This window comes from Pristis pectinata, chromosome 19 (genome assembly GCF_009764475.1).
Source record: "Pristis pectinata isolate sPriPec2 chromosome 19, sPriPec2.1.pri, whole genome shotgun sequence".
In the NCBI taxonomy this organism is placed as follows: domain Eukaryota; kingdom Metazoa; phylum Chordata; class Chondrichthyes; order Rhinopristiformes; family Pristidae; genus Pristis; species Pristis pectinata.
Window position 1 is genome coordinate 3,349,119 of NC_067423.1, and position 20,862 is coordinate 3,369,980.

Sequence of the window (20,862 nt, forward strand, 5' to 3'; positions counted from 1 at the left end):
ATTAGCCATTGTAGATTAAATTGCCTCTTACTGTAGGTAAATCGCCAAAAATCAAAAGGGAGCTGGTGAACCCTTGAGGAAGGATGGGTTGCAAGGCTACAGGGGAATGTCCCTTGTCACCCAGGACATGCCCTCTTCTCGTTACTACCATTGGGGAGGAGGTACAGGAACCTGAAGAGACACACTCAATGATTCAGGAACAGCTTCTTCCCCTCCACCATCAGATTTCTGAACGGTCCATGAACGCCACCTCGTTATTCCTTTATTTTGCACTATTTATTTGTCTTTTATGTCTTGCACTGTACTGCTGCTGCAAAACAACACATTTCGCATCACATCAGTGCTGATCTGATCCTGAGACTGGGCTTGTTCTCCAGGAGCTGGCATGGTCACAATGGGCTGAATAGCCTCTTGTGTTGTAATTATTCAGTTAGTAAAGTAAGGAACTTATTTGCTGAGGAGTTTTGCCTATTAAAAGAACAACAACCTAGCCCTAAATGTCAGCAAGACAAAAGAATTGGTTGTTGCCATATGGAAGCAGGGGGGTGAACACAAGCCTGTGCTCATCAACTGAGCTGCTGTAGAGATGGTCGACAGCTTCAGGTTCCTTGGTATCCATCTCACTAGCAACCTCTCCTGGTCCCTCCACGCTGATGCGGTGGTCAGGAAAGCACATCAGCTATTCACTTTCTTACATGTCTGAGAAAATTCAGCTTGTCCACGAGGATTCTCTCCAACTTCTACAGATGCACAGTAGAAAGTACCCTGACAGGTTGTATCTCAGCCTGGGATGGCAGCTGCTCTTGTTCTGAACCGACAGAACCTGCAGAGAACGGTAGACACTGCCCCGTCCGTCACAGACCCCTCACCTCCTTCCGTCTTGTCCGTCTTCACTGTGCGCTGCTTCAGGAAGGTTGACAGTATCGTCAGGGATGCCTGCCACCCTGGCTGTTCCCTTTTCTCTCCTGGGAGTAGATCCAGGAGTTTGAAAGCCCAGGCATCCAGGTTCAAGAACAGCTTCTTCCCCACTGCTGTCAGACTCCTGAACTAATCACCTCTCTCACATCCCCTTCCCGGTGGTGCTGCCACGGTCTTGGACTCTGAACTGCCCCTCTCTCTGTTATTGTCACCAGCATTTCTTTTTGCACTATCTCCGTTTGCACGACAATCTTTGCCCCATTCTGCTGTTTTGTGCTCGTTGTTGCATTTATTATTACCACGTACACTGTTCACTCTGTGAGCTTCATGCAGGTAAGGAATTTCATTGCACCCTGGTGTGTATGATGATGAATTAATCAGAATCTAATTTAGAAGATGTATTCTTTGCACAGTGCTTTGTAAAGTGTAATTGGTTTATTATTGTCACATGTACCAAGGTACAGTGAAAATCTTTTTTGCATGCCATCCATACAGATCATTGCATTACGTAGTGCACTGAGGTAGTGCAAGGGAAAACAATAACAGAATGCAGAATAAAGTGTCACAGTTACAGAGAAAGTGCAGTGCAGGCAGACAATAAGGTACAAGGCCACGATGAAGTAGATTATGAGATTAAGAGTCCATTTTACCATACTAAGGGAACGTTTAATATTCGTATAACAGCGGGATAGAAGCTGTCCTGGAGCCGGTTGATTTACTAATAACTAATTACCTGGGCCTTGCAGAGGTTATTTAATCAAATGTTGGTAGCTCCCTTCATCACTTTTTTTTAGTGATCCAGCATAGAAACGGGCTCTTTGGCTCACAGTCTGCACTGACCATCAAGCCTCCATTTGTACCAATCCCTTTTTTTATTGCGCATATCATTGTATGTAAAATGCGGATTCCAGATTATAAATGTTCCAATCCAAGAAGCTCTCGGATGCTTAAAAGGTTTTGTGTCAGGAAAACGTTTCCCTCCTGCTTCGCGCTTCCGAACTCCCTTAGTAACCGAAGCTGTTATTTATTCCTTGCATTTGCCCTTGTTTCCCAGTGCTTCAAGGGGGTTTGAAGCTGCTCATATTCAGCTGATGGGACATCTATCATGGTTTGTATTGGGTTAGCAGTTTTTATTGGAGAGAATTCTGCAGGAAAATGTATTAATCATAATCTGGCATTATTAAAGGCAGATTCTTTCAAGGTAATGCATTGAAAAAGAAGGACTTTTTACAGCGAAGGTCCCAGAAGCGATGAGGAGCAGCTGGTCCAGACAGAAGTTCAGGTTTATTGTCAGGGGCATACATACCCAGGGTATAAATGCCATGAACATGAGCTTTTTTCCAGCAGCAGTACATTACTAACATGACAAATGTAAGTTAACATGAACTTAAATTAACATAAATTATACATGACAAAAATATAACGACGTTGGTGCAAGTTCTGGGAAGTCTGGTCTGCGGTAGAATTAGGGTTTTTCAGTTTGTTTCCAGAACACAAAGCGAGGAGACTTTTTTTACCACGTGATGTGAGGCTGTCGGTGTGTTGAGGCATCGAGGAACACATTTACAGCCGTTAATTTGTTTAACATTAATGGCGTGGTGTCTGCAGTGCATCAGTCAACTGGAGGTGGGAGTTCAAATCCCATGATGCAGAACATGAATCGAGTTCAATTAATTAGATAAATCTTGAAATTAAAGCCCTTCCTTTTCTTGGGTAATTGCTCAGTTTTGAGGTGGCTGATGGGGACAGCGGGAGAGCCGCAGACTCTGCCCTGTGGAGAGGAGGGTTGGTGAGCTGGTGTGCTCCGTCTGCCATCTGTGTGCTCCTGACTCGAGGTCCTCATCCTCCAGGCTCAGGAACGATACCATCACTGGTGTGTCTGCACAGTCCTCCACATCCAACGTCAGCGAGCTCTCCTGCGCCAATATCCCCTACGTTGAGGTTCTGATCACACTCTTGTCAGCAGGCCAGGGCAACTGGAGAAAAGGCAGGTAGGTGGATCTGAGTCCACGGCCAGATCAGCCATGATCTTATTGAATGGCGGAGCAGGCTCGACGGGCCAGATGGCCTCCTCCTGCTCCTAGTTTTCATGTTCTTACGCCCCTGATGTCAGAAACTTGAAGCAGACACTTTCTTGGGAGCTCTCTTGTTTTTGGACTAAATTCCCGGAGGTTCAGAGGAATAAGAATAGGATGGTAGTGGAGGCAAATACAATGGAGGCAGTTAGATTGGCAAGTGAATGTTGCAGGGAATGGAGGGATACGAGCATTGTGTAGGCAGAAGGGATTAGTTCAGTCAGGCGTTTAATTAGTTCGGCACAACATTGTGGGTTGAAGGGCCTGTTCTGACGAAGGAACTGTACTCTTCCATGTTCTAAAAGGCTGAAGGCTGTTCTCAAAGCCTCCTTGAAGAAATTCAACATTCTCACAGACTCTTGACCACTTGAAGTGGAGAAGGGCCTTTCAGGGTGGTATTGGGAACCTTGAGGCTCATCAGGAGCACACAGAAGCCCAGTGTGAATAGAATAGGCAGTTCATCAGCTCACAAGTTACCCACCCCTCCCTTATCCCAGGGAGAACCCTTCACACATAACACAGAACAGCACACCACAGGAAAAGGCCCTTCAGCCCATGGTGTCTGTGCTGACCATGATGCCAATTCAAACTAATGCCATCTGCCTGCACATGGTCTGTCTCCCTCTATTCTCTGCCTGATTATGTGCCAGCTCAAATGGCTCTTCAATGCCACTATTGTATCTGCTTCCATCACCACCCCTGGCAGTGAGTTCCAGGTACCTACCACTCCGTGTGTAAACAAACTTGCCTTGCAAATCTCCTTCAACTCTCCCCTTCTCACCTTTAAAGCTATGCCCTCAAGTATTTGACATTTTTACCTCAGGAAAGAGACGCTGACTATTTACTCTATCTATGCCTCTCTTGATTTTATAAACTTCTATCGGGTCTCCCCTCAGCTTCCGACACTCCAGAGAAAACAATCCAAGTCTGTCTAACCACATGCCCTCTAATCCAGGCAACATCCTGGTGAACCTCTTCTGCACCCTCTCCAAAGCCCCCACATCCTTCCTGTAAGGGGGCGACCAGAATTCCACTTAATATTCCAAATGTGACCTAACCAAATTTAGCATGGCCTATATGTGACTGCAGTCCCAAGATGGTGAGTTGCAACTGGTCAGTGAATTGGCCCAACATTCTTGCAACAACATTCTCAAATGATAGGCTGGTAAGTAATTTAGGAATGGTCGCCATGAAACTGCGAGATTGTTGAGAATCGGGTTTATTATCACTGATATATGTTGTGAAATTTGTTGTTTTGTGGCAGCAGTACAGTGCAAGACATAAAAATTACTATAAGTTACAAAAATAAATAAATAGTGCAAAAGAGGAATAATGAGGTAGTGTTCATGGGTTCATGGACCGTTCAGAAATCTGATGGCGGAGGGGAAGAAGCTGTTCCTGAATCGTTGAGTGTGGGTCTTCAGGCTCCTGTACCTCCTCCCTGATGCACCAGATGGTTTCAGGAGAGGAAATCTGCCCGCTTTGATCTGTATGTGACCTTGGATCTACAGTGGTTGCCCTAAACAAAAAAAACCCACAGTGAACCCCTCAATGTGGGGGCACTTGGTGACTGGCAGAAGTGTTGTGTCCACACACCACCCCCCCCCCCCCCCCCCCCCCGCCCCGCTGTTAATGAGGGGTTGCTTTGCATTAACGGAATGGATTTGCGGCCAGATTTTGCCAGATACATTTTGATGTTGAGCAACTCTGTTTTCAGAGTGAATGAGTTGCTCTGGTCCTGTGTTGAAATTCCAGATGATCTGTGGTCAGGATTGAAGGTCAAATACCCAGAGAGATGCAATTACTTCCTTTGAATCTTTAACAGCTTATCGGCAGAGACTGTAGGCCACTTTTGGGTGGGGGCTTTACATTTGGGGGCGGGTGGAGTTACGACCTTCTTGGTGTGAAATGAGTAGGGCTGGATCTCCTGTGCATGGAAGCCCTCTTTTCAAGAGAGATTGACAATCCCTTGGCCTCTGCAGTCTCGACAGGAATGTTTGTACTCAAAGCTGAGCTTATTGTCGTATACACAGGTGCAATGAAAAACTTACTTGGTGCAACATCACAGGCACATAGCATCATAAAAGCAGCATTCGTAAGAAAAACATAAATTATACACAGTTTCTTACAAGAAGAAACACAATTAGAACAAGAAAAAGTTCATTGTAGTGCAAAGTGATCATAGTGTTGCTATACTGAGGCAGTGATTAGGGTTGTGCTGGTTGGTTCAAGAACCGAATGGTTGAAGGGAAGTAGCTGTTCCTGAACCTGGTGGTGTGGGACTTCAGGCTTCCGTACCTCCTGCCTGATGGGAGCTGTGAGAAGATGGCATGGCCCGGCTGGTGGGGGCCTTTGATGATACATTTTGCCTTCTTGAGGCAGCACCTCCTGTGGATTCGACCGATGGTGGGGAGGGATGTGCCCGTGATGTATTGTTTGTCCCAGGTACTGAAGCTAAGGGAGTTGCAAATGCTGCTCGAGACGTCTAATTAATACCAAAGGGAAGGATTCACTTGGTAAACATCCAGACTCGGATGCGATAGAAAAATCAGCCACTGGCAAAATAAATAATTAGTGCGAGGGTTGGGTAATTGGACAGATTCCGGTAACCGTTCAGGATTGTTCTGAAGCAAATAATACAAATTAAGTAATTATGATACCGCTACTATCAAACAAAGAAAGACCTGCACTTCTATAGTACCCGCTCACAATCTCTGGAGATCTCCAATGCCTTGAAGATCAGCCAGTGAAGTCCTTCTGAAGTGTGGTCACTGAAGTTTCTTGAAGTGAAATGAGGTAACTCGGGGACTGCTACTATTGGGTTTGTTCATCTTTTCCGTCATTAAGGATTCCTTTCTTGTCTTGTCGACCCTCCTGTTGCTAAAGTTTGGCCTCTTGCCAGAGGTAGGTTTGATTAGAGAGTGTGTTGGTTTATTATTGTCACTTGTACCGAGGTGCAGTGAAAAACTTGTCTTGCAAACTGATCGTACAGGTCAATTCATTACACAGTGCAGTTACATTGAGTTAGTACAGAATGCATTGATGTAGTACAGGTAAAAACAGTAACAGTACAGAGTAAAGTGTCACAGCTACAGAGAAGGTGCAGTGCAATAAGGTGCAAGGTCACAACAAGGTAGATCGTGAGGTCAGAGTCCATCTCATTGTATAAGGGAACCGTTCAATAGTCATATCACAGTGGGGTAGAAGCTGTCCTTGAGCCTGGTGGTATGTGCCTTCAGGCTCCTGTATCTCCTACCTGATGGAAGAGGAGAGAAGAGAGAATGTCCTGGGTGGGTGGGGTCTTTGATTATGCTGGCTGCTACACCAAGGCAACGAGAGGTAAAGACAGGGTCCAAGGAGGGGAGGCTGGTGTCTGTGATGCGCTGGGTTGTGTCCACAACTCTCTTCAGCTTCTTGTGATCTTGGGCAGAGCAGTTGCCGTACCAAGCCGTGATACATCCAGACAGGATGCTTTCTATGGTGCATTGGTAAAAGTTGGTGAGAGTCAAAGGGGACAAACCAAATTTCTTTAGCCTCCTGAGGAAGTAGAGGTGCTGGTGAGCTTTCTTGGCTGTGGCATCTGCGTGATTTGACCAGGACAGGCTGTTGGTGATGTTCACTCCCAGGAACTTGAAGCTCTCAACCTTCTCGACCTCAGTACCATTGATGTAGACAGGTGCATGTACACCGCCCCCTTTCCTGAAGTCAATGACCAGTTCTTTTGTTTTGTTGACATTGAGAGAAAGGTTGTTGTCATGACACCATTCTACTAAGCCCTCTATCTCCTTCCTGTACTCCGACTCATCACTGTTTGAGATACGGCCTACAACGGTGGTATCATCTGCAAACTTGTAGATGGAGTTAGAGCAGAATCTGGCCACACAGTCGTGAGTGTATAGGGTGTAGAGTAGAGGGCTGAGGACGCAGCCTTGTGGGGCACCAGTGTTGAGAATAATCGTGCCGGAGGTATTGCAGCCTATCCTCACTGATTGCGGTCTGTTTGTTGGAAAGTCAAGGATCCAGTTACAGAGGGAGGTGTTGAGTCCTAGGTCTCGGAGTTTGGTGACGGGGCTCCCCAGGTTACAAATGACCTGACTCCTGGAAATCCAACTTTACGCAAATTCGAGACACGAGACGGGAGATGCTGGAACGATCCACTGGAGAAACTCAGCGGGTCGAGCAGCATCTGTGGGGGGGGGGGGGGGGGGGGGGGGGGAGAGAAGGGATTGTCGGCAGTTCAGTCCTGATGCAGGGTTTCAACCCAAACCGTCAACAGTTCCTCCCCCCACCCCCCACTGATGGCTGTCGACCCAATGAGTTCCTCCAGCAGATTTCGTTGCCTTACGCAAATCCTCCCATACATTTTTTTAAACAAACATTTTTCAAGCTACAATAATAAAACGTTTCATGGTATTCAATAACTGGATACAGTATACGTTCCATTAGTTTAATTGTGGGCAGTGTTAGGGTGAATATTCAATGAAATGAAAGAGTTATAACAAGTGTATGTGGAAAGATACGAAACGGGTTACTGTGGGGAGGATAAAAGACTATTGTGACTTGCGGAGAAATCGGATTACGGACCATTCCCGGGAGTGGGACCCTTGTGTAACGTGGGGACTACCTGTACAGTCTGCTGCATGCACAGAGACCAGCACCACACACTGTAGCCCACAGTTATGGCAAGACCTTGCAGTAACAACCAACATACCATTTGCCGGTGGTTTGCTGTGTCTACACGTTCACTCCTTGCTTCGCGAGAGAGACCACACCCAGGTCCCCCTCTGCCAACCGGCAGTTTCTGCTCGCGCCAAGAACGTTTCTTTCTCTCTTCCTCCAACCTCCCATCTTCTACTTTATATGCCGTCTCCATCCTCGCACAGATGTCACACACTGTGCCCTCGCTTCTGGCAGCCTAGAGCAAATTATTGAAAAGGAGGAGGTTTCAGATGTCATAGCGGGTTGAAAGGTGGATAAGACCCCAGGGTCGGATGAGATCTGTCCCAGGCTGCTACAAATCTTCCCTGCCACATGAGGTGCCCGATGAGTGAAGGACAACAATCGTAGTATCTATTCAAGAAGGGCAGCAGGGGTAAGATAAGATTTCTTTATTAGTCACATGTACATCGAAACACACAGTGAAATACATCTTTAGTATAGAGTGTTCTGGGGGCAGCCCGCAAGTGTCGCCACGCTTCCGGCACCAACATAGCATGCCCACAACTTCCTAACCTGTACGTCTTTGGAATGTGGGAGGAAACCGGAGCACCCGGAGGAAACACACACAGACACGGGGAGAACACACAAACTCCTTACAGACAGTGGAATTGAACCCGGGTCGCTGGCGCTGTAAAGCGGTATGCTAACTGCTACACTACTGCCCCTAACCTAGGGAATAGGATAACCTAGGGAAGTACAGTCTCGACCTGAAACATTGACATACACCTTTTGCCTCCACAGATGCTGCCTGACCCACTGAGTTCTTCCAGCGTTCCGTTTTTTGTTTCAAATTCCAGCATCTGCGGTCTCTTTTTGTCTTCAAAATTACATGCGGGTGTCGCTAACATCGGGGAGGAAAATGATTGGAAATAGTTCTGAGGGGCAAGATCAATCTGCACTTGGAGAGGCAGGGATAGTCAGCATGTCGTTGTGGGAGATCCTGTCTGACTGATTTGAATTTTGAGAAGGTGAATTTTTTGTGTCGATCAGGGTGATGTGTTTGATGCAGTGGACGTGGACTTCAGTAAGGCCTTTGCAATGTCCCACATGGGGGACTGATCCCAAAGATTGGAGCCCCTGGGATCCAGGACAAGTTGGAAAATTGGATCCAAATTGACGGTAATGTGAGGCAGAGTTGATGGTGAAGGGTTGTTGCTATTGGAAACAAATCTGCGGTGTGCCACAGGGATTGGTGCTGGGGCCCTTATTGTTTGTTGTGTATACTAACCATTTGGATGTGAATGTCGGAGGTTTAATTGGTAGGTTTGTGGGTGACCTGAAGATTGGTGGTGGTGATGTTGACAGTGGAGGATGGTCGTTGGCTATGGAATGACATCGATCAGTTGGTAAAATGGGCAGAGCAATAGTAGTCCTGAAAAATGTGAGGTGTATTGGTTTGTTATTGTCACATGTACCGAGGAACCTGTCTTGCATACCGATCGTACAGATCAATTCATTCGATGCACTTTGGGAGGACTAATGAGGGTAGAATATGACGGTGAATAGTAGGGGCCTTGGAAGTACAAGGGACAGTGGGACCTTGGTGTCAACGATCCCTGACGAGGGTTCTGCCCGAGCCGATTGCCTGCCCCTCTTCCGGTCTATGCCTGTGTGTCCCTGGAGAAGGAGCATGTGGTATGCATAGGTACAATGGAGGATTTCTGGGACTGGTTGGTGCTACAGGGGCTCAAGTGCGTTCTGGATGGAGATGACCGTGTTGTTGTTTGAAACTATAAGTGACATGAATCGTGGAGCACTGTTATGTTGTAATAATGTGATGTTGTAATCACTGAATAAACCTCCTTTGGAAAAGTTGGGGGGGGGGGACCTCTGAAGACACTGGTAGGTAATGTGGGGAAGAAGGCATACAGGGTCCTTGTATTCCACGTTCAGCTAATGAATCCAGGAGCAGGGTATTGGTGTTGGTTTATTATTGTCACTTGTACCGAGGTACAGTGAAAAACTTGTCTTACAAACCGATCGTACAGGTCAATTCATTACACAGTACAGTTAAGTTGAGGTAGTACAGAGTGCATTGATGTAGTACAGGTAAAAACAATAACAGCTACAGAGGAAGTGCAGTGCAGGTAGACAATAAGGTGCAAGGTCACAAGGTAGATCGTGAAGTCAGAGTCCATCTCATCGTATAAGGGAACCATTCAATAGTCTTATCACAGTGGGATAGAAACCGTCCTTGTGCCCTCAGGCTCCTGTATCTTCTACCTGCTGGAAGAGGGGAGAAGAGAGAATGTCCCGGGCGGGTGGGGTCTTTGACTATGCTGGCTGCTTCACCAAGGCAGCGAGAGGTAAAGTCAGAGTCCATGGAGGGGAGGCTGGTTTCCGTGATGTGCTAAGCTGTGTCCACAACTCTGCATGACAACATGAGTTGGGGCCAGGAATTGGCCACTTAGCCCTTTAATCATCCTCCACCATGGCTGATCTGATTGTAACCTCTGCATTCCCACGCACCCTTGGGGGGGGGGGGGGTGAGAAGAGAGAATGTCCAGGGTGGGTGGGGTCTTTGATTATGCTGGCTGCTTTACTGAAGCAGTGAGAAGTGTAGACAGAGTCCACGGATAAATGCTTATCTGCACATCTGTCTCGTCTTCCCCGGCAGTGAGTTCCAGATCCCCTAGCCTCTGGGAGAAGGATATCTCCTCGCTCTCACCTTGAATCACTGAACCCTAGCACTGACCTTGCCTCTTTCTGGTTTGTTCTTGAGGTGGCCTCTTGTGTAAGAAGATCTGTCTAAGAATGCCAGCAAACAGCAAGGACTACGTTTCCAAGCACTTGTAACTGTGAGTACCTGGAGTGCGTGCTGAATGGCTGACTGTTAAAGTGGGCTGTTAATTTTCATTAGAAGGATTATGGACTGCAGTAAATGTTTAACTAGCTGGAGCGCTGATCTGTGCGAGGTAGGAGGTGGACCCTGTGGATGGGAGGAGATCTGTGTGCAGCTCGAAGGCACCAGGATTTACAGAACATGGGTTAACTCTTTGTTTTCAGACCAACTACAAAACTACCACATGCTTGCATCCAATGTCTGATTACCTTGTTGTGTTGTGCATACAGTATATGTGACTCACTAATTTACTTACGTGCAAATGTGCCACAGTGTCTAAGTGAAGTCTGGATTTTTTCATCTCTGGTCCTTGTTCAGTGTTCCTGAATGTGCTGTGTATGTGGATTAAACACGGGCTGGTGGTTCGTATGTAGTCGTGGTGCGGATATTTTCTGTATGGTGAACTAGAAAGCTTTGTACCGTGGCAACTTCTCAACATTGACTGCAAAGTGCTGTTGGATGTCCCGTAAGGGATGTGCAAGGCGCTATGGAAATGCAAGTCTTCCTTTCAGTTTGACCACACGGGAACTGATGGACATACTGTCCAGACAGGAGTCATACAGCACGGAAACAGGCCCTTCGGCCCAACTCGTCCACGCCGACCAAGGTGCCTACCTGAGCTAGTCCTGCATTTGGCCCACATCCCTCTACACCTTTCCTATCCCTGTACCTGTCCAAATGTCATAATTATACCCACCTCCACTGCTTCCTTTGGCAGCTCTCTCCCCACCAACCTCTGTGTGTGGAAAAGTTGCCCCTTGGGTCCCTCTTAAACCTTTCCCCTCTCACCTTAAACCTATGCACTTTTAGACTCCCCTACCCAGGGAAAAGACTGACCATCCACTTTATCTGTGCCCCTCATGATCTTATACTCCCCTATAAGGTCACCTCAGTCTCCTTTGCTCCAGAGAGAACAATCCCAGCCTATCCAGTCTCTCCGTGGAATTCTCACACTCCAGCCCTGGTAACGTCCTGTCCAGCTTATTGAAATTGGGAACATTCCCTGAAGCAGTACACAAAGCTCTATCATTGCTCTTTCCTCAATACTCCCCCCTCCTTTCCATGAAATTTCCAGGAACCCAGCTTCTGATTTGGGGAGTCGAGCTGCGGTCTCGTGGGGGGTACGAACACGTGGTGGAGATTGGTTTACACATATACAGCAATCTTGTTAAATGCCAATAAATAAACCCACCTCTGAACCTCGGGCTTGTGAGAGCCAGCACACACTGTCCAAGGCGGGGTCTTTGGGTCAAGGATGCATCCACTCCACTTCGGAAGTCACTGTGGGATCCATAGGTGGGCCAGGAAGTGTCTGGTAGGGTGGGTGGTTTGGGAGGTAGGTCCCTTCTGCTGGTTAAACTGGGCTTGCATGTGTCCCTGATGATGGGACCTGTGGTTCTCACTGTAGTGTAGGGGCAGGCACAATAGTGTAGCGGTTAGCGTAACGCTATTACAGCGTCAGCAACCCGGGTTCAATTCCAGCTGCTGTCTGTATGGAGTTTGTACGTTCTCCCCATGTCTGCGTGGGTTTCCTCCGGGTGCTCCGGTTTCCTCCCACATTCCAAAGACGTACGGGTTAGGAAGTTGTGGGCATGCTATGTTGGCGCCGGAAGCGTGGCGACACTTGTGGGCTGCCCCCAGAACACTCTACGCAAAAGATGCATTTCACTGTTTGTTTCGATGTACGTGTGACTAATAAAGATATCTTATTCCTATAACAACAGAACAGTACAGCACAGGAACAGGCTCTTTAGCCCACGATGTTGTGCCCAACTAATTAAGCTAATGATGCCTAATGACACTTAATCCCTTCAGCCTGCACACGGTCCATCTCCCTCCATTCTCTGCACATCCATGTGCCTATCTAAGAGCCTCTTAAACGCCTCCACCGTATCTGCCTCCACCACCACCCCTGGCAGCATGTTCCAGGCACCCACCGCTCTGTATTTTGAAAAAAAAACCTTATCCCACACATCTCTTTTTGAACTTGTCACCTTTCACCTTAAATGCTTGCCCCTAGTATTTGACACTTTGACCCTGAGGGGGAAAAAAGGATACCGGCTGTCTACTCTATTTGGAACACTGCTCCTCCTCTTTGAGAGATCATGGGCCAGGGAATCCCACGAGTTGAGGATGTTGTATTTATTCAGGGAGGCTGTGCGATCATCCTCGGGTCCGTTCCTCTTTGCTCAGTGATGATCTGCTGTCACAGTGTGTCTGTTTCAGGGGTTTATGTGAGGACAAGGTCCATGCATTGGAAGGGATGGACTGTAGTTAGACACCCAGTACTGGGGAGATTGGCCTGGGACTGATGTTACTGTCGGTGGATTCAGAGTGTTTACAGAAACGGTGTGGGCGGTACCTCTCCAGTGCTGTGAGGGTCTTGCTGTACGTAGTTCTGTCTGAGGTGTTCAGGAAGGTGGGATTTGCGTGAGCTTTGTGCTTGATCTTCAAACACTCTTTTCCTCAGATGACCAAAGGCTGTGCTGCTGCACTGAAGCCAGTGGTGCGTGGCTTTACCTCATTGTCATACGCACATTGCAGTACAGCACAGGAACAGGCCCTTCAGCCCACAATGTCTGTGCTAAGCACGATGCCAGCTTAAACCAATCCCTTCTGCCTGCACGTGATCCACATCCCTCCATTCCTTGCACGTTCATGTGTCTATCTGAAGGGCTTTTGAACGCCACCATCGGATTCACTTCCACCGCCACCCCTGGCAGTGTGTTCCAGGCACCTACAACTGTGCTTTCAAAAACAAAACTTGCCCCACACATACCTTTTTAAACTTTCCTTCTCACCTTAAAGCTATGCCCTCTAGTATTCAACATTTCTACCCTGGGAAAATGATTCTAGCTGTCTACTCTATGCCTCTCATAATTTTATAAACCTCTATCAGGTCTCCCCTCAGCCTCTGACACTCCAGAAAAAAACAACCCAAGTTTGTCCAACCTCTCCTTGCAGTTGATACCCTCTAATCCAGGGAGGATCCCGGTAAACCTCTTCTGAACCCCTTCCAGTGCCTCCACACCTACCTATAATGGGGTGACCAGAACTGCATGTAGTACTCCAAGTGTGGCTCAACTAAAGTTTTATACAGACTCCTGACCCTTGTACTCAGTGCCTTGACCGATGAAAGCATGTCATACGCCTTCATCGTAAGGCTCTGACGGTGTGATGGATGGTATACAAAGGGAGGAGGTTATAGGTTAGTCTACTTTACCTTGGCTTTGAACCAGGGATGCATCCACGCATAGCGTTGGAAGGAAACAAAGAATTTGAGCTGTCAAACCGAAGCATTTAATGTTGCTCTGTAACTTACTAGGGCTCTGAGTATTTTAGAGTTGTCAATATTTTATGCTCTTAACAGCAGTCCTTTGGATGGCCAGTGTAAATATTTACGTAATCGGTCTAGACCAGCCGATGTAACGCTCCTTATGGAATTGCACTCCTGTCTGGGATTTCTGGAACCCACTTGTCTTGTTGTCGTCTCAAGTGGTCCCAATGCCTGACCCACTCCCTGTAGTTAGTCCAGGCCTCTCTCCATGCTGTGGAGTGTTTGCTGGGATCTGTGGCAGCGTGACTGGAGGGATCCTGCCACACCAAGTTTTTCCAAGGCTGCTGAATTTCCAGTGATTGTGCAGGGCCACATGAGGGTTTCTGTCCTGGTCTGTTCTGGGAGAAGCAGGCACTGAATTTGATAAGATGGAGAGTGATGGATTGACCCAGTTTGTCTGTAACTAGACTAAAGGCAATGAGCCACAGTGATTAACCTTCTACAGTTCCAAGTGTCTATGGTGTCTGCACATTGAAAGGTTCCCAGCTCCATCACGTTTGCAGAAAGGAAGAGGGTAACCAGAGCACGTACAGTGTGGGCTTCGCTGCGCCATGTATAATCCCACACAAGGTGGAAAGGTTGGAACTGTCCTGCACAGCGGGCCAGCAAGCGGAGGGTTAACGGGCAATAGCTTTAAGTAAGTGGAGGTGTTTGCTTGAAGCCTGTGTTGCCTTGCTCGTCAGGTGTCAATAACTGCTCTCTGCTGAGTGGCTGAGCTTGCTTGCACTTTGGTTAAAGCTTGGCTGCTGTCTGCACAATCTCCTCTGAAACTAGTTGCAGGATTGAGCCTTGGATCTCGTCACTGTTCTTTTTTTTACATCTAATTATGCTGTTCTCTCCCCTGCCACCCCTCCCCTCCCTGTGCTGCTCTTTTGGTTGCTGTGAATTTTTTTTGTCTGACTCGATTGCAGTCAGTATTTAAGCCTTGTTCTCTGGCTTGTTCCCCTTCTCTGCTGGTTGTAGGTGCATGGATGTTCTTCACAGGGGAGACGCACAAAAAGGGCCAGCAACTTGCTTAATGTGAGAGAGAGAGAGAGAGTCCCGCTGACTCAGAGAGAGAGAGAGTCCCGCTGACTCAGGACTATGGCTGTGCAGCCTGACCCATCCTTCAGCTTGCTCACGGTAAGCAATTCTCCTCATTTGATGCATGTTGCACACCTCCCAGATGCCTTGTGAAAGATGGAGGCTTTTTATTTTTAGCTTGGTAACGTTTGTAAAAGAGTCAAGATGCAAGAGCTCAGTTTACCTTGCTGGACCCTGTCCCAGTAATGAGGGAATGAAATTTTTATTAGGATAACAAGGCAGCCTGTGCTGGTTGGAGCTTCCACACAGGGAAGATGTCAACAGTTCTCGGGGGAATAACTGGTGCACATCCGTTGATTGGCACTCCCATAAAGCGCTGTGTAATATATATTAGGTATCTGCTACAATATTTGCTAGCGTCTCCTTTTTCCCATCTATAGGAAGCTTTTGCTCATTGTTGAACAATAAAAATTGCCTCATTTGTACATTTTGCTCCTCACTTTGTGTGTGGAAGTGTTTGGAACGGGGATATTATACCAGTGGTGAGTGATATCATAGCTGAATTTAAAAGTCTAACAGAAACACTGTCCCATTGTTGACACAGATTACCTCCTAAATTACTCCCTTTGTTTCCCATAGAAGAATTCATTATTCATTGTCCTGCCAAGGACAGGCTTTTTAAACACAATCAAAGTCTGACGTACTGTTTATTCAAAGGGACAGAGTGACTTCAGTGGCTTGTCCCTAAGTGGGATGTCCGTATGATGTCATGTTATTTATCGTGGTTACTTGGTCGACTCTGTACTTCAAGATTGGAAGCAAGGTGAAGCTTGGGTCTCACGGCATTTGTCAGTTCCTCCAGATAACCTGGCGGACAATCCTTGGAGGCTTATAAATGTATTCTGGTGTTGTGTAAGAGAAAGTAATGAATATCGCAGCTGCTGAATTAGTTGACATAATATAGTACAGCACAGGACAGGCCCTTCAGCCCACAGTGTCTGTGCTGACCATGATGTCATTTTAAACTGAACATTTGCCTGCACATTGGTTTATTATTGTCACATGTACCGAGCTACAGTGAAAAACTGTTCTACTTGCCATCCAGACAGATCATTTCATTACAACAGTGTGTTGAGGTAGTACAAGATAAAACAATAACAGAATACAGAGTTATAGTTACAGAGTGCAGTGCAGGCAGACAATAAGGTGCAAAGGCCATGGCTAGGTAGATTGTGAGGTTAAGTCCATCTTATTGTACTAGGGGACCGTTCAATAGTCATAACTGTGGGATAGAAGCTGTCCTTGAGCCTGGTGGTACGTGCTTTCAGGCTTTTGTATCTTCTGCTTGATGGGAGGGGGGAGAAGAGAGAATGTCCGGGGTGGGTGGGGTCTTTGTTTACGTTGGCCGCTTTACCGAGGCGGTGAGAAGTGTAGACAGAGCCCGTGGAAGGGAGGCTGGTTTCCGTGATGTGATATGCTGAGCTGTGTCCACAACTCTCTGCAGTTTCTTGCAGTTATGGGCAGAGCAGTTGCCATACCAAGCCGTGATGCATCTGGATAGGATGCTTTCTATGATCCATATCTCTCTATTCCCTGCCTGGTCATGTACCTGTTTAAATGCCTCATAAATGTTGCTGTTGTATCTGCCTCCACCACCTCCCCTGGCAGCCCGTTCCAGGCAGCCACCACATTCTGTGTAAAAGAAACTTGCCTCATAAATATCCTTTAAACTTGCCCCCTCTCACCTTACAGCCCTCTTATATTTGACATTTCCACTTGGGGGGAAAAGACTCTATCTAACCTATCTATGCCTCTCACTTTATATACATAGCTTGTTTCAAGTTTTGCTACTAGCAGCTGACACGATTTGATATGCTGCCAAGCATATGCTTTGTTAGATCACAGTAGAGGTTAAGGGATATAAACTGCTCTTTTATAAACTGCCTGGAGGTGCCATCCTGTTCAAAATCCACACACCAACTGGTGGGATGGGAGGAATTGCTTTGCACTGAAGCCTTCGAGACTCCGATTGGACCAAAGAGAAAGCATTTGGGAAGAGCTGAGCATTGCAGTGAGCGGTATGATGATAACCAGGCACCCATTAAATTGCCATCTGTCCAGACAGCTGCAGAGCTGATAGACTGCACTGATCTGTCATTTTATTTTTGTAGATGTGTAACAGCAGGACCTTGTGACTGCGTCACTGTCCTAGGAGAATGTTCTTCCCTCCCATGTGCTGGAGAAATTTGCACAGGTTTTCAGGTGATGTCGTAACATCAACCACCCATTTACACTGATTCCATTTCATTTCCCCCACATTCCTATAAACTCCCCCCAGATTCTACTCCTCACCCACACACCAACTAACCTACCAACCCACACATCTTTGGGACATAGGAGGAAACCCACGTGGTCACAGGGAGAACGTGCAAACTCCACGCAGACAGCACCCAAGGTCAGGATCGAAACCGGATCACTGGAACTGTGAGGCAGCGGGCCTACCAGCTGTATTACAGTGGTGCCCTGGGTGGCAGGGCAGAGAACAGCAGATAGCATTCAGTCATCCATCTATTCTAGAGTTCGATTGTACTGTGTTACTTAAAATGATCCAAAAGAGTTAAATCAAGCAAATGCAAACACACACAATTGTCCAAATACAAACTAGGTTGCTAACTCGCACCCCTGAGTTACAAATGATCATCCATCTAGAAGTATATAACTTGAAATTTGTCATCTTCCAAACCTGCTTGTACCTGCTGTCTAAGGTTTTGCTTCAGAAACATTTTGGCATATTTGGTGGCCTCACGGCGCTCCTGCAAAGTGCTCGGCCCTTCCTCTGTACCCAGTTTGTGGTTAAAGTCAAAGCAGAGTTTGTCAGATGCACAAGTCCACGTGTGCACAGGTGCAATGAAAAACTTACTTGCAGCAGCATCACAGGCAGCTAGACCAAAGTCCATTTTAGTGCAAAATGGTCATAGTGTTGCTAAACTGTTGTGATTAGGGTTTTGCCGATGAGGGTTAGACCTGCCTTGGGATTCTTCTGCCCAACAGGAGAAGCAATAACAGGAGGCAGGAGATAAATGTTATGAGCATGTTCTTGGGCAGTTGACAAGGGATGATTGTAGTTGGGCTCTTGCAAGGAAAATCCAACGGCAAAATAGCTGTATAGTGTATTGTGGAACCAATGAGGGAATTTTAAATCGTGTTGTGCAGTGATGAAAGGGCTAATTAATAATCTGGTCTTTAAGGGGCCTGTAGGGAAGAGTGATCATAATGTGATAGAATTTTATATCAAGGTTAACATGATTTAGTTAAGCCTGAAACCTTGATCTTAAATCCAAACAGATCAAACTGAAAGCATGAGGTAAGAGTTGGCTGTGGTAGATTGGGAAACTTTGTTGGAAGTTTTGTCAGTAATGTTTAATGAACTAACAAGTGGTTTGCACAAATATATACCCCTTTAATACACAAGATCTCAGCTGAAGGGGTGGTCCAACTCTAGCAACGATACAGATGTTTGGGTCAAAGGCCAAGGCTTGTAATGTTGCCAAAAAGAACTGCAAGCCCAAAGACTGGGAATGTTCCTGAATTCTACAAAGGAGGACCAAGACATCGAGAGGGAGAGGAGAACGTGAGTTATGTTAAAAACAGATTACCTGAGCTTCTATAGGTGTGTAGAAAGGAAAAGGGTGGCAAAACTTAATGTGGATCATTTTATATACTGAGACAGTGGAAATGACATTGAGGAATAAGGAAATGGTGGAGAAATTAAACTGATATTTTGTGTTTGTCAGCACCAAAAACCTCTGGGGTATAGTGAGAATAACAGGTCTGGAGTGAGTGAAGAGGCAAGGATAATCAGTATAGCGAAAAATAGTCCTGAAGAAATTAATGGGACTTAAAACCGATAAATCCCGGGACCCAATGACCTGTACCCAGGGTTTTGAAAGGGGTGACCATGGAGAGAGTGAAACTACTAGTTATTGTGTTCCAAAGTTTCATTGACTCCCACAGATTGGAAAGTAGCCAGTGTAACCCCACTATTGAAGAAGGGAAGGAGAGTTAATATGGCGAACTTCAGATCATCTAGGCAGGGAAGGTGCTCAAGTTGCATTAGGAATTGGTGGGGACTTGGGATCGGGCAGAGTCAATGTGGATTTTTGAAAGGAAAATCGTGCTTGACAAAGTTGTTCAGGGTTTTGAAGGCTTTCACTAGCAAAATGGATAAGGAGAGCCAGTGAGTGTAGTGGACTAACAGGTGGTTACTAAGAAGTTATTGCATGAATTTAGACTGCATGGTATTGAGGTGATATACTAGCACAAAATGAGAATTAATTAACGAGCAGAAAACAAAGAGTAGAAATAAATGAGTCATTTTCAGTTTGAGAGGCTAATTCTAGTGGCGTGTCTCAGGATTGGTGCTGGGGCCACAGTTGTTTGCCATCTCTATCAGTGACTTGGATGAGGGGACCAAGTGTGATATATCCAAGTTTGCTGGTGGCGCAGAACTGGATGGCAGGGGATATCGACAGGCTGAGTGAGTGGGTAGGGTGTGGCAGACGGAATATATGTTAGAAAAATGTGAGGCCATCACTTTGGTGATCACAGCCGATCTCTTACCTTAACACTACTTTCCTTAATATCTGAACAAATCTCTTGATCTCTGTCTTGTATATACTCATTGACTGAGCCTCTACAGTCCTCCTGTATCCTTTGTTATGCATTGTGTGTGTGTGTGTGTGTGTGTGTGTATAAAGAATCTGCATACATTGCCTTGTGTGGTTCTCATACTGGCTCTAGAAATGTTGATTTAAAAACCACCTCTGGAATTTTGACCACAACTCTGGGGAAGTTAAAGCTATCGATGGACTGGAAGATTTTGGGGAACTTCAGTAAAGGTGATTGTGAAGTGTCGCTTGGAGAAATAAGAAATGACTGACAAAACTGATTTTTTTTTCCCCCTGTGGAGAAAAAACTTCAGAGAAGTGACAATGAAAGTGAGTGATGGAATGCAAACAGTGCAGATTCTGTAATCCCGAGAGAGAGCTTGAACACTGAAAGAAATCCTCATCTCTTCTCCTGCCTTGCTCTTTTCACAAGAGATTGAACAACAGTCGCAAGGCCAGTCCTGACAAGATTAATTTTATTGCAATATTAAATTTACTTAACCGAGTTAAACATTGGAGTAGAATTTCAAGCAATGAAAAATGTTCTTGCCCTGTCTGCTCTCTTTCACTGTTTTATTTTTACTGCTGTGTTTTATTGCTCCCTTACCGCTAACCTGGAGCACCCCTGCCCTTTGACCTTTGCACTGGGGGACAATTATCGGTCTGCATTCTTTCACCATAGAACCATAGAAAACTACAGCACAGAAACAGGCTATTCAGCCCTTCTAGTCTGTGCCGAAACATTATTCTGCTAATCCCATTTACCTGCCCCCAGCCCATACCCCTCCAGACCTCTCTCGTCCATGTATCTATCCAATTTACTCTTAAGAGTTAAGAGCGAGCCCGCATTTACCACATCAGATGGCAGCCCATTCCACACTCCCACCACTCTTTGAGTGAAGAAGTTCCCTCTAAACCTTTCCCTTTTCACCCTAAAGCCATGTCCTCTTGTACTTATCTCTCCTAATCTAGGTGGAATAAAATCGTGCATTCTTAAGGCTTTTGTTAAGCTAATCTTGATGTCATTTGCATGACCAGAAATTTGTGGAGCGCTTTGAGGAGTGCCAGTGATGTCTCGCCTGGCTGAGGGACCTATTTCGAGGCCTTGAATTCAGGAACCATCTTGGTTTTACCCTCCCTACTTGTTATGTTCCTAAACCGGAATCTGTCTGTAATGGTGTGCGGAGATGCTCTGTCTCTGACAGAGGGTTATCTTTATTTACCACATGGGTTAAGCATGGAACAGAACAGAAATAATAAGGATGTGGTTGCACTGAAGAG

At 46.3% G+C, this 20,862-nt stretch overlaps 1 protein-coding gene across 3 annotated transcripts in view; it reads left to right on the forward strand.

The window, feature by feature from the left end:
- frmd4a (FERM domain containing 4A) overlaps positions 1-20,862 on the forward strand; it is a 562,285-nt gene that overhangs the window by 17,393 nt on the left and 524,030 nt on the right. For all 3 annotated transcript variants that reach the window (XM_052034015.1, XM_052034013.1, XM_052034024.1), the window contains exons 2-3: positions 10,435-10,510; positions 14,855-15,013. In XM_052034015.1, the coding sequence (XP_051889975.1) occupies positions 14,975-15,013 (39 nt within the window). In that variant the 5' untranslated portion in view covers positions 10,435-10,510; positions 14,855-14,974. The remainder of the gene's footprint in view (positions 1-10,434; positions 10,511-14,854; positions 15,014-20,862) is intronic.